Raw genomic sequence first — 11,799 nt, forward strand, 5'->3', positions numbered from 1 at the left:
CTCTGATCTCGTCCCAAGCGACTCAAAGCAAAAACGGTGTTAGGGTGTTTGTCTTCCCTATCCCCTCCCAAATGTATCTTTCCACCTGATCCATTGTCTTCTCGCTCGGAATGTCGGTAGATTTTATTCGTTTGGTGTGGTTCTGTGTGCATTGGGAGGGCTGTCGAGGAAGCAAGGGCGGGGATCGGAGACAAAAGTTGTTCGGGTACCATGGTGTTACTACATTTTTTTTATCATTTTGAAGGTTGCCGTCACGAGAGGGGGACTGGACGGAAGTTTTACAACTTCTCGCCTTGTCTCCCTGCCCACCTCGTACTCCGCCTACTATCTGACGAGTGTAATATAGACTTACGACTTCCTCACGGCTTTGGTATCGTAGCATCGTAATATAAATGCATGTACAGACAAGGAGCGGGGTATATACAGAGAGTTATATACAGGGGGGTTAGAAACTCGGGTACTGTTGGCCGAACATGTCGAGGAGATTGTCGAAGTTGCCCCCCTGCAGCAGATCGACCATGTCGAGGTCGAGATCCATCATGGCCGTCGTGGCGGATTCGTCGGGTAGGGAGAAGAATCTACTATCGGGCGCGTCGAGGAGCGTCTGGCTGGGCGGTGGTGCTGTATTTTCCTGCGTTGCGGAGGTTTGCTCGGCACTATGGTCTGAGGTAGCCGTAGGGGGCGTGGGAGTAGACGGGTAGTTGACCCCGTCAGGACGAGGAGAAGCCTCGTTGAGACGCCGTTTCTTGGATCTGCCGCTGGCGCCGGCGCTGTCCTGGTCGACGGGGTCGGAGGAAGAGTATGCCTTGAGCACGAGAGGGCCCTGGTGGATGCGGTGAGCGAGGAGCGACAGCGCGGAGAGACAGTGTTTGGCGGTGTCCCACTGGGCGGACATGACACGCAGAATAGACAGACACCTGGTGATTTCGCTGTCGAGCAAGCGGTCGGATTAGCCTTTCGCATTGCATGGGACAAACCTTCCTCTGCCTCCGGAGGATGCTAGCGCATAAAGCGGCAGGGCATAGGGCAGGGGGAGGACGCACTGATACCCCTTGTCGAGAACATACTGTCCCAACTGGCAGGCAAACGCAAGGACCAGGCCGGCCATCCAGGCGGCAGACAGGAAGCCCGGCCAGAACAGGGCTTGACCGCTGTCGAGCTGGGCCGTTAGCGCGGTGAGGATCTCCCTTGCGGCGCCGATGCAGGTCTGCAGGGCGGAGCCGAACTCCGGGGATGACGGCGGGAGCGAGAGCGAGGGGCGGTTGACGAGGAGGATGAGGTGCTGGTAGAGGACGGTGAAGAAGGGGCCGAAGTGGAAGGGCGTAGTTGCGGAGGCAGATTCTGGTGGCTGAGTGGTGGTAGGAGGGAGGCCCTGGAGGTCGGTAGAGAGCCCATTCCACCATTTGTGGATGTCGGTGATGAGGACGAGGACGGAGCTGCGGCGGACGGAGCGGACGAAGATGGATTTGTGGAAGAGTTCGAGCGCGCGGCCGGTTAGCGTGCCGGATTCGACGTAGCTCGAGAAGGCGAGCTGCCGTTTGTCGATGTCGTGTTCCGGGTGGGATGCGCGGTGGGTGGTGGGTTGAGGGGCTGGACTGGGGGATGTTGGTGAGTTGATGGTGATATTGCCGGACAGAGACCAGCTGATGTGTGGCGGGTAGGTCTGGTAGGAGCCAGGGATGTGCGCTTCATAGCCTCCTGGTAGACAAACGTCGATGTCGGAGTCCTGGATGCCCAGAGGCAGACCGAGTGCTTGGCTCAGGTATCGGTCGAGGGCGTAAGCAGACCAGAAGATGCGCTTGCGAAGCTGGCGGTCGTGCGTGGAGAGCTCCTTATAGCGGAAGGGACAGCGATGGAGCCCGGCGTGCAGCATGGACCGGAGCATGCACCCGCCCACAGTGGATGCCGGACGCAGCGACATCGTCGCAACCAGATACAGCTGGGAGGCGAGAAGTGCCTGCAACGAGGGGAGGTCACTCCGGTAGGTGAGGGTGCCGAGCAAGGCGTGCATCCTGCTGGGAGACTCGATGCGAGACTCTGGGGGAAGACATGTCTCTGGGTGAAGACGACTTGCGAGGTTGAACACGCATTGGAAGATGGTAGTCCAGCAGGCATTGCGGTGGTCTGTGGAGGACGACGGCGCATGGGTCTGACGAGAGCCAGAGTAGAGCTGCTCCATGGCCTGCAAGAAGGTTGGTCCATGGAGAAATGGAAACAACGGATGCCAGACTTTGAAATAGAGCATCATGAGCTCACGCGCTGCCTCTAGAGGAGGTGCAGACCCCAAGACTGCTGCTACAGATGGGTCATATTCCCATCGTGCAAAGGTCTTTTCGCCTCCTGGTAGAGGCGACGCCTGAGCAGAGGAAGCGGGTATCGAGCGTTTATCCCCGTCACTACCCACGAGAGTATCCTCTGGCGGCGGAAAGTCCTGTCCGGACGAGGAATTGTCCTGGTCTCTCAGGAACGCCTGTCGGACAGTGTTGATGAAGTAGACCCCGCTGGAGCTGCCGACAAACTGACTCTCTTCGTTGGAATGTGTCCTGAGAGAGCCAATTTCGCCCGGTCCTGCTGTGAGATCAGACGACTCCATGATGTTTGCATGGTGTCCGGACAACCACAGGTGTTTAAGGATTCCAGGGACACGAACGGTGTTGGATTTGGTGGATGGTTGTGAGAGGAGACATTACAAAGTAGACGAGTTAAGTGGTGAAGAAGAATAACCGGATGAGTCAGCGTCCTCCATCTTAGGGCTTCTTGTGTCCAAAAGAGTACGAAGTATAGAATGCTTTCTTTTTCTTTCTATCAAGTATGACGTTGAATTACTCATGCCAATTGCAAATGGGATCATCAAACGCAGTGAGCTAGATGGGCAAAGCGACGCGACAAAAGACTTTGAGATACTCTGAATCTAGACATCAGACATCAAGATCATATAGTCCCTAAGTACTATGCACTGACAAGCCCCGAATCTCCTTACAAACAGCATCCACTACCCCTTGAGTATTCGAGGTTCCTCCCAAGTCTGGTGTCAAGATACCAGCAGCGCAGACCCTCTCTACGCAGCCCATGAGCTGCTTAGCAGCTTCCTTCTCTCCCAACCACGATAGCATCTCTGCAGCGGACCAAAACGTTGCAACAGGATTAGCAATTCCCTTTCCAGTGATATCAAAAGCACTACCATGCACCGGCTCAAATAGAGAAGGATTTTTCCGCGTCGGGTCCAAGTTGCTGGACGGCGCAACTCCAATAGAACCCGCCAACGCCGCCGCCAGATCCGACAAGATGTCCATGTGCAGATTAGTCCCAACGATGGTATCCAGAGACTGCGGGTTCGATACCATGCGGACCGTCATCGCATCCACCAGCATCTTGTCCCACTTGACATCAGGGAAATCCAGGGCGACCTGAGCCGCCACCTCGTCCCACAGAACCATACCGTTGCGCATGGAATTGCTCTTCGTGACGACCGTTAATTGTCGCCGGGGTCTGGACCGTGCCGTCTCAAAAGCGAATCGCATGATCCGCTCGACGCCAACGCGGGTGAACATCGCCACCTCTGTCGCCGACTCCCACGGCTGCCCGACGTGACTGCGTCCGCCCTGGCCGGAGTATTCGCCCTCTGAGTTTTCCCTGACCAGCATCCAGTCGATGCCGCCGGTGGCTGTGTTCAGGGGGCACTTTGTCCCGGGGAACGTGCGCACCGGACGCACATTGGCGTACAGTTGGAGCGGACCACGAATGGCCAATAAGAGTCCCCAGAGGGAGATGTGATCTGGGACATCTGTAGCGGCATTAGAAATTATGAAAGTTCCGAATGTATGGACGAGCCTTCTGCATAGGACATACCCGGGGCACCCACGGCGCCAAACAGGCCAGCATCGAACTTCCGGAGCGTGTCTAAACAGTCCGCCGGCGCGTACCGTCCAGTTTCTTTGTAGTACTGAGTACCCCACGGAATATGCGTGAATTTAATATTGAAGGTACCCAGAGTTGCAGAAAGTTGTTCGATTACTTGGATGGCGGCGCTCACGACTTCGGGGCCGATGCCGTCGCCGGGAATTGACGCGATGCGGTAGGTGGGAGTTGTCGATCCCATTTTATTTGCTACAGTGTAACCAAACAGATGTAGAATAGGGAGGGAGTAGGAATTGAACTAAGGCGGTCATAACAATCTGTCTTTATAGCTAGTTCGACTCCGCGGACGTTTGGAATGGTTCGGGGCTATCGCCTGAATGTTCACCCGTTCCCTCAACGCGAGGAGATTTGCAAGAGACGCGACTTATCTAGGCTGGGGGTTACTCATACTGGAGTGAGAATTTTTGATTCCATGAGATTCCTACTTGGTGCTTGAAGCTAGAGTATGAGGCATATGTTTGGAACAGCTCTAGATCCACTACCGTCGGCAAGCCGCCTGTATAGAGCGGACTTCAGTTCGGCATTGGAGTGTGACCATACAAGCACTCCTGTATGACGAACAGAATCATATTAATACAGCAATCTAGAATCTCCCCATCTGCCGGACTTCGGCTTTTTATCAGCCGTTGGAGTGCTATAAGATCGATCTTGTTTGTCTGTGGGACAATGCTATTTCAAATGTGGTATCCTCACTGGGAACAGACTGCTTGGGCATTGACGTTATACAATTCGGAATATCGCAGATAGAATCAAGTTTCAGGGCTAGGGAGGCCAAACGTAGGAAGTATCCGACAATTAACATTGGATTCTCCGTGAATTACCGATCACTATAAGCCTTAGAAATAGAGATTGGTATCAATGGTAGTACCTGATACCTCCACACTGCTGTATAGTCCTGAATGAAATGCATCCGATGCAGGAAAAAGCGTAGTGTAACCGTCGGAGTTAGTACGCTTAGCCGGTCTCATTCTCGGAGCTATACAAGTTCTACAGCTTGTTTCGTACTGCCTATACATTACTCTCAAGTACTCAGATGTTTTTCTTATAGCTACCTTCTCAAGTGGATTGGATAGCAAACAGTATCGGAAGATGTGAACAAACTTGATCAAACAGCAATCTTGTAGATTTGATACTCCGTACTGTTACACCAGTCATCATAGCCAGACTCGCAAGCAGGAAATTCATGAGCTTGTCAAATGTCATTCCATCAAGCAAAGCCTAGCTCAGCAAATAACAATTACCCTGCAGAAGTCTAGACGTTGTCTGCAACAGACCAGACACTACATGGATGTCTTTGAACATATATAAAGGTCCTCCAGACCCCTCCACCAGGCTTCATTATCAATATATCCTGACCAATAGATCAGAACATCTACGATCACCCTCAAACTCAAACTATTCACGATGAAGGCCGCTTTCTCCCTCCTTACCCTGCTGGCTGCTATCCCTGCAGCTCTCGCTGCCGGATACTGCACTCCTGGCGTTGAATACTGTGGCACAACTCTGTCTACGATGGGCATGTACCTTCTCCATCCTCACCTGCGTGTCTATGCTGTCCAATTGCTGACTTGAACAGGATGGACCGTGAATGAGCTCCACGATATCACGGCGGATGGCGACGCTTTCAACATGACCCAGCTGAGTCGCACGCTGTTCTACTGTGAGCGAGAGGACTTGCTTGATGTTGCGACAACCTGCGATGGTCAATGCATTCAGTCCCAGCGGGGAGGTCCGGACTTCTGCGAGATTGTAAGTCTGCACACCTAGTCGTACTGAGCTGAGGCTGACCGAATGCTGTCGGTTTAGATGATGGAGAAATAGATAGCCGCCATTTACCAAAAGTAGTCACTGATCGAGGGCCGACCGTTTTAGCATAGGATGGATTCGCAACACATTCTGTTCGTCGGCTCAAGTCATATATAGACCTTGACACAGGTTTCCCCCTAGATGTCTAGGTTTCCCTGTGTCTACATGCAAATGCAAAGGTCATTATAGTATTTAGAGAAAATTTCATAGTATATTACACCTTCCAACGCGTTTACGTATTTACCTCGGTAGGAGGCTCGATCTTCCCCGTGATGACTGGCATCATCGCCGCGCGCAGCTTCACGGATTGACTATATTCTTGGTTTTAGATAGCTGGCATTACAGCTAAATCACTCCCGCACCTTCTCTCAATTACGTTGTTGCTTTTCGAGGTATGGTATGGGGAATGATTTTCGGTCGCGTCCAAAACGCGTGGGACGTTAACTAGTATCGGCTTGCGCGAGGCATAATGGTGAAAAGGGAGATCCATGCGATGTCACCTAGCACTTCAAGCAGTCTATCACGAAATATTTACTGCCCAGTCAGGACGATACGTCGATCATTATTCTATGTTTGGCTGGCGAGCAAATGGCAGGATGCGATCCACCACACCTGACCCCCGTCAGCTCGTATCCGCACCTACCCACTCCCATGTCCCGTGTTCTTCCTCGGACGGTGGACGTGGCATCTCTCCAGCTTCTGCAGAGGCTATACTGCCATGGAATCGCCTATCACCCCGTCGTTTGCCTATCATCCCGGCGAAATCATCCTGGGGGTGGCGTCACATCTCAGCGTCTCCGACCTCAACGCTCTCATCCAGACGGCCCATCGTTTTCACGAGCTCCTCTCGCAGACGCTGTATGATCGGGCGCCCGCGTTGATCAGAAACGATGGCGACACGCCCCTGATCTGGGCAGCTAGGCAGGGCCAAGTCTCCTGCGTTCAGAAGCTCGTGGAGCGAGACCCTGATCCCGCAAGACTCATCGATGGCCGAGCTGCCATACATGATGCCGCGGCGGCAGGGCAGGAGCAAATTGTCGCGGTCCTGCTGGAAGCCGGCGTGCCCGTCTCCCTACCCGATAGCGATGGCCGCACGCCCCTGGAATGGGCGGCGGCTCATGACCAGGGACAGGTCCTTCGCCGACTTCTCGCATCCGGCGCGGGGGATGTGGCCGCCCCATCGGAGGAGGACTGGGAATGGGGATGTGCCTTTGAAGCTGCGGTGTCGCACGGCCATGAATCGGTGGCTCGCATTCTTCTCGAGGCCGGCGCCAGCATCGCCCGGGACCACCCGGCCTTCCCAATGATTCACGAGGCTATTAACGCCAAACTACGTTTGGCCTTGTACCTGGGAAGATGCGAAATGGTTATGCTCGCGCTGGAATTCGGTGCCGACGCGCATCTCCTTCGCCGAGGGAACCTGCTCCCGTTGCATATAGCGGCGTCGCACGGACACATGGATGCGGTCCTGCTCCTGCTCCAGCACGGCGCCGATATCGCCGCCGTTGATGAGCAGGGCGATGCGGCTATCCACCACGCAGCCGCCGGGGGCAGCGTGGAGGTCGTGAAATTCCTACTGGACCAGGGTGTCCCAGTGGACATACGTGGGGACGCCGAAAACACGGTCTTACTAAATGCAGTGATCTATCGACAACCCGCGGTCATTCAGTTGCTGCTCGAGGCAGGAGCGGATGTGACCCTGACCGAAGCGAGCGGCCATAACGCCCTCGCTCTGGCCGCGTACTGTGGGACGATCGAGATCGTGGAGTTACTGCTCGCCCACGGAGCTGCAGTGGACGTGCTGGGGCCGGATGACCGAACCGTCCTGCATGCGGCCGTGGAGGGAGCCAATCCAGATGTTGTCCCCTCGCTATGTCGCGCAGGCGCTGCGATCAATGCTTTAAGTGCGTCGGGAAACACGGCCCTTCATTTGGCGGCACTTCAAGGACGTACTGCATTTGCCCGCCTGCTTCTGGAGATGGGGGCAGACTTGTCCGTCTCGCCGGAGGATGGACGAACGGCGCTACATTACGCTGCCATTGCTGGACAGACTGAGCTCGTACAACTGCTCGTGGATGCTGGCGCCAGAGTAGACGCCATCCATCGTAACGGAGGCCATACGGCCCTGCACTATGCCGCCGTCCATGGAAATACCGATGCATTTCGGGTTCTCCTGGACGCGGCCGAAGTCCAGAAAGTGGATTTGCTTAGCCCCTGCTGGTGCGGAGGCACCATTTTGTCCAAGGCCGCGACCGAAGGTCACCGAGGCATTATTGAGCTGATAGTGGAACGAGGCGTGGATGTAACACAGTGCTATGATGGGTCATCCGCCCTGCACGCGGCGGCGGCGGCGGGACAGACCAACCTCGTCGAGTTCCTGTTGTCCATAGGGGCTGATCCGTTGCAACTAGACTGGTTCGGCCGATCCTCCGTGGACTGGGCCGCTCGACATCTCCCTACGCTGGAGAAGCTGATAGGAGATGCGCTTCCATCGGCCCCTTCACTCGACGAGGAGAAACGGACGTCAGCCCTAAAGAAGGGAATCACCACGCTTGCCACCCGAGCCCTAACGGAGGGAAAGTCGGCCTCGTACCGGCTGGGGAAGTGCCTGCAGTACATGAAAGATGTCGCCGCGGCCCGCATGGCATTTCTATACGATGCGAACGCCGATCCTAGCTTCCCAGACGGTGCCTGGGCCGTATGCGATCTCTGTGGGGAGAAACCAGCTGTCTCCGAAGGACGATTTGTGTGTCAAACCTGTCCCGATATCGATCTCTGTGGCCCGTGTGTGGACCGCTACTACCAGGAGAGGCTTCAAATTCGGTTGTGTGATGGACATGAATTTTTAGAGGTTCAGGCCTCTAGCGAAGAGCTCCTGGATATACAGCCAAAGGAATGCAGGGAGTCGTGGCTCCGCTGTCTCATTACAAAGTACAATAGCTCTACCTAGATAATATTATTGGCAAACGTGAATCAACTTGGTATGGTGTATTCGATAAACTACTACGCGCGATGTTGAAGGCACTCGGTAGAACCTTCACCCGACAACCCTAGCCCTTATCGTTATCGGAGGCCATCTGGATACCCCAAGCATCATTCATATCACTCATCACATCAACCCCGAGCTCTGCAGGTCTGCATCATGGCAGCTGCAAAGAAAGGCACCAAAGCGTCGCGTATTACAATTGCGTGTAATTCCTGTCGTTACAGGAAGCAGAAGGTGGGCTGAACTTCCCCTCGACCCGAATCAACTGACGTTCGCCAGTGCAGCGGGAACAGGTGAGACCATCTGTATGCACGCAGAAGTCGAATGGATTTAACGATACTCAAGACCAATATGTACTCAATGTATCCATCACAGTCGCCAATGCAACTGGCCTGAACAACTTAAACGGCAAGTCCCATGACCAGCCAGATAACCATGAGCTTACAGAAAGTAGAGGCCCTGAAAAGGGGTACATTGAGGCGTTGGAGCTACGATTGCGAGATACTGAGAATTTGCTGCTTCAACTTCTCCCCCAAGTTTCAGATGACCAGTTATCTACATCTTTGGTGCGAAACCCATCGACCGAGGATGGCAACAGCAGGGAGCCATTGTCTGGGCTATTCGCCCGACCAGCTAAGCGGGGAACCGAGTACTGGAAGAAGTTTCCCCTTGATACAGTCCAGAATGTGCGCGATTGGCAGTATGACTGTCTGAAAAACGAGCAATATTGCTCTACTAGCAAGGGGGCTGTCCTAGAAAGCAGAATGGCTGCCCCTTCGACCGGAACATTCGAATCCAGAAGTTCAAAACACCGGGCATCACAAGTCGATGTAGGACTGGAGACGACCGAACTCGACAGCTCTCCTTATCCATCTTTGGGCGCGCTCTTACCAGCCGATGCGTCATCTGATGTGACCAGCCCAACACCTCGGCTCGAGATGAGACGCCAATCGCATCATTTGGCCGCCGCTGCTCCTCCAGCAGCGCAGACTCATACCATGGACACCCGACAGCCAGACGGTCCCAAGACCGATGGCCCAAGTTATTGGAGTGAAGCGCCTTCGCTTACCTTTCAGGACCAATTCCTGTGGTAGCTAACGCTTGTGCGGCTATGAACCCCGCCCCCGCTTAAGCCCCGCATCCCGCAAAACCCCCAACAGCAATCGCTGGACGGTCCATCGCCGGGATAATGAAGCTAGCAGCTTAGAAGGGGGATATCCGAGTGGCCCCACGGCACTAGGCTTCATGGCAGTCTGCATAAATCATGTCGGAGGAAAGCCCGGGTTTCTTCTGTTTACACCTAAGCAACCGCAGTAAGATCCATACCTACAATGGCAATCAAGAAGGTGCGTATTGGAGATGGGATATTTGGGTCTTCTTTTCTCCAACAATCAGATGATAGAAAGGCTGCTGACATGACAGGCTATCGTGGTCGGCGCCGGCCCATCAGGACTCATCCTCGCCCTCCTCCTGGGCAAGCAGGGGATTGAGGTCGAAATCCTCGACGCAGGCACCGAACTCAACAGGCAACCACGCGCGGCGCACTATGCATCCCCCGCCGCCTACGAGCTCGACCGCGCGGGAGTCCTCGACGATGTCGTCGCCCAGGGATTCCACATAAAAGGCATGTGCTGGCGAAAGATCGACACGACTTTCATCGCCGGCATGTCGCATGAGGTCTTTCCGGCGGACTATCGGCACCGCATGGTCGTCCTCCCCTTGGACCAATTGGGCGAGCTGCTCTGCAAGCACATCGAGCGTCAGCCTACCTGCCAGCTGAAATGGGGACACAAGGTTGTGAAGGTCGGACAAGATGAAGAGAAGGCCTGGGTGGAGGTTGAGACGGCGACAGGCATGCAGCGGCACGAGGCCGACTACGTTCTGGGCTGCGATGGTGCCAGCAGTACCGTCCGACGGGAGTTGTTTGGTCCTGAATATCCCGGAGAGACCTTGGATGCGCAGATCGTCGCGACGAACGTATGTTGGCCGTTTAGTAATGGAGTCCAATCGCTGACCAGGCTAGGCGTATTATGACTTTGAGAAATACGGCTACTGGGACAGCAACTTCATCGTGCACCCGACCGACCTGTACATGGCGGCCCGCATTACGAACGACGGCCTTTACCGGGTGACCTACATTGACACGCCGGGTCTGAGCCGCGAGGAGTACATCCGACGACAGCCGATGAAGTATGAAAAGATCCTCCCCGGCAACCCCAAGCCGGGCGAGTATCGCGTCACCAACATCAGCCCGTATAAACTGCAGCAGCGGTGTGCGCCGAGCTTCCGCGTGGGAAGGGTGGTTCTCGCAGCAGATGCCGCGCATCTGTGCAATCCTTTGTGAGTCTGTCGTCTACGGATTTACGTTCTTTGCTAACGGGAAGTAGTGGCGGCCTTGGTTTGACCGGTGGTATTGCTGACGTTGGCAGTCTCTTCGACGCCCTGATGGGCATCCACAAGGGACTAGCGGACGATAGCATCTTGGATAAGTACAGTGAGGTGCGGCGCAAGATCTGGGCGGAGACTATCGATCCCATGTCGCGGGAGAACTTCCGAAGACTGTACGGACAGGATCCCGACAAAGCACGCGAGAATGACGAGTTCTTCAAGATGTGCATCCAAGCCGAGACTGATCAGGACCTGGCTCGGGAAATTGCGCTTGTGAGTATCTCAGACGTGATGCGCATACATCGACTGACTTTCTTCAGGGCCTCGACGTGTTGAGACACGACATGACGCAGTATTATAACAAGGAGTCCTCCGATCTGTAACTAGGAAGGTCTTCCAATCTAGAATACAATTACAATGCCTTCAACTGTCTATCACTAGAAATACATAGTGAAAGAGACTCCAATGCTAGATCTATGCAACCACCCCCTTGTCCCTCAACTCTTGGATCCGCGCCTCACTCAGCCCAACCACGTCCCGAAGGATCTCATCCGTATGCTGACCCAGCAGCGGCGGCGGCCGTCTGATGCTCGGGTCCGCCTTGGAATACTTGACCGGCGGACTGATGACCTTGATCGGCCCGCAGGACGGATGATCGATCGTCTGCACCATGCCGCGCGCCCGAACTGTACAAATCAGCA

The 11,799-nt window shown here is 54.8% G+C and overlaps 4 protein-coding genes across 4 annotated transcripts; 2 read left to right on the forward strand and 2 right to left on the reverse strand.

The window, feature by feature from the left end:
• Positions 1–445: 445 nt before the first annotated feature.
• Positions 446–2,245, reverse strand: ATEG_03790 (transcription factor domain-containing protein; the record flags this gene model as incomplete). The annotated part of the gene is made up of 2 exons (XM_001212968.1): positions 446–929; positions 1,068–2,245. The coding sequence occupies 2 exons, from the start codon at positions 2,243–2,245 to the stop codon at positions 446–448; spliced, it is 1,662 nt and encodes a 553-aa protein (XP_001212968.1).
• A 697-nt stretch (positions 2,246–2,942) lies between these two features.
• ATEG_03791 (uncharacterized protein) lies at positions 2,943–4,099 on the reverse strand (the record flags this gene model as incomplete). Its single annotated transcript, XM_001212969.1, has 2 exons — positions 2,943–3,784; positions 3,850–4,099. 2 exons carry the CDS (start codon positions 4,097–4,099, stop codon positions 2,943–2,945), a joined length of 1,092 nt encoding a protein of 363 aa, XP_001212969.1.
• Positions 4,100–5,322: 1,223 nt separating this feature from the next.
• On the forward strand, positions 5,323–9,804 carry ATEG_03792 (uncharacterized protein; the record flags this gene model as incomplete). The annotated part of the gene is made up of 6 exons (XM_001212970.1): positions 5,323–5,461; positions 5,495–5,667; positions 6,054–6,121; positions 6,421–8,655; positions 8,942–9,003; positions 9,086–9,804. The coding sequence occupies 6 exons, from the start codon at positions 5,323–5,325 to the stop codon at positions 9,802–9,804; spliced, it is 3,396 nt and encodes a 1,131-aa protein (XP_001212970.1).
• Positions 9,805–10,041: 237 nt separating this feature from the next.
• On the forward strand, positions 10,042–11,481 carry ATEG_03793 (FAD-dependent oxidoreductase; the record flags this gene model as incomplete). Its single annotated transcript, XM_001212971.1, has 5 exons — positions 10,042–10,056; positions 10,133–10,687; positions 10,734–11,050; positions 11,098–11,371; positions 11,419–11,481. 5 exons carry the CDS (start codon positions 10,042–10,044, stop codon positions 11,479–11,481), a joined length of 1,224 nt encoding a protein of 407 aa, XP_001212971.1.
• Between the last annotated feature and the right edge of the window lie 318 nt (positions 11,482–11,799).

This window comes from Aspergillus terreus, genomic scaffold (genome assembly GCF_000149615.1).
Source record: "Aspergillus terreus NIH2624 scaffold_5 genomic scaffold, whole genome shotgun sequence".
Lineage (NCBI taxonomy): Eukaryota > Fungi > Ascomycota > Eurotiomycetes > Eurotiales > Aspergillaceae > Aspergillus > Aspergillus terreus.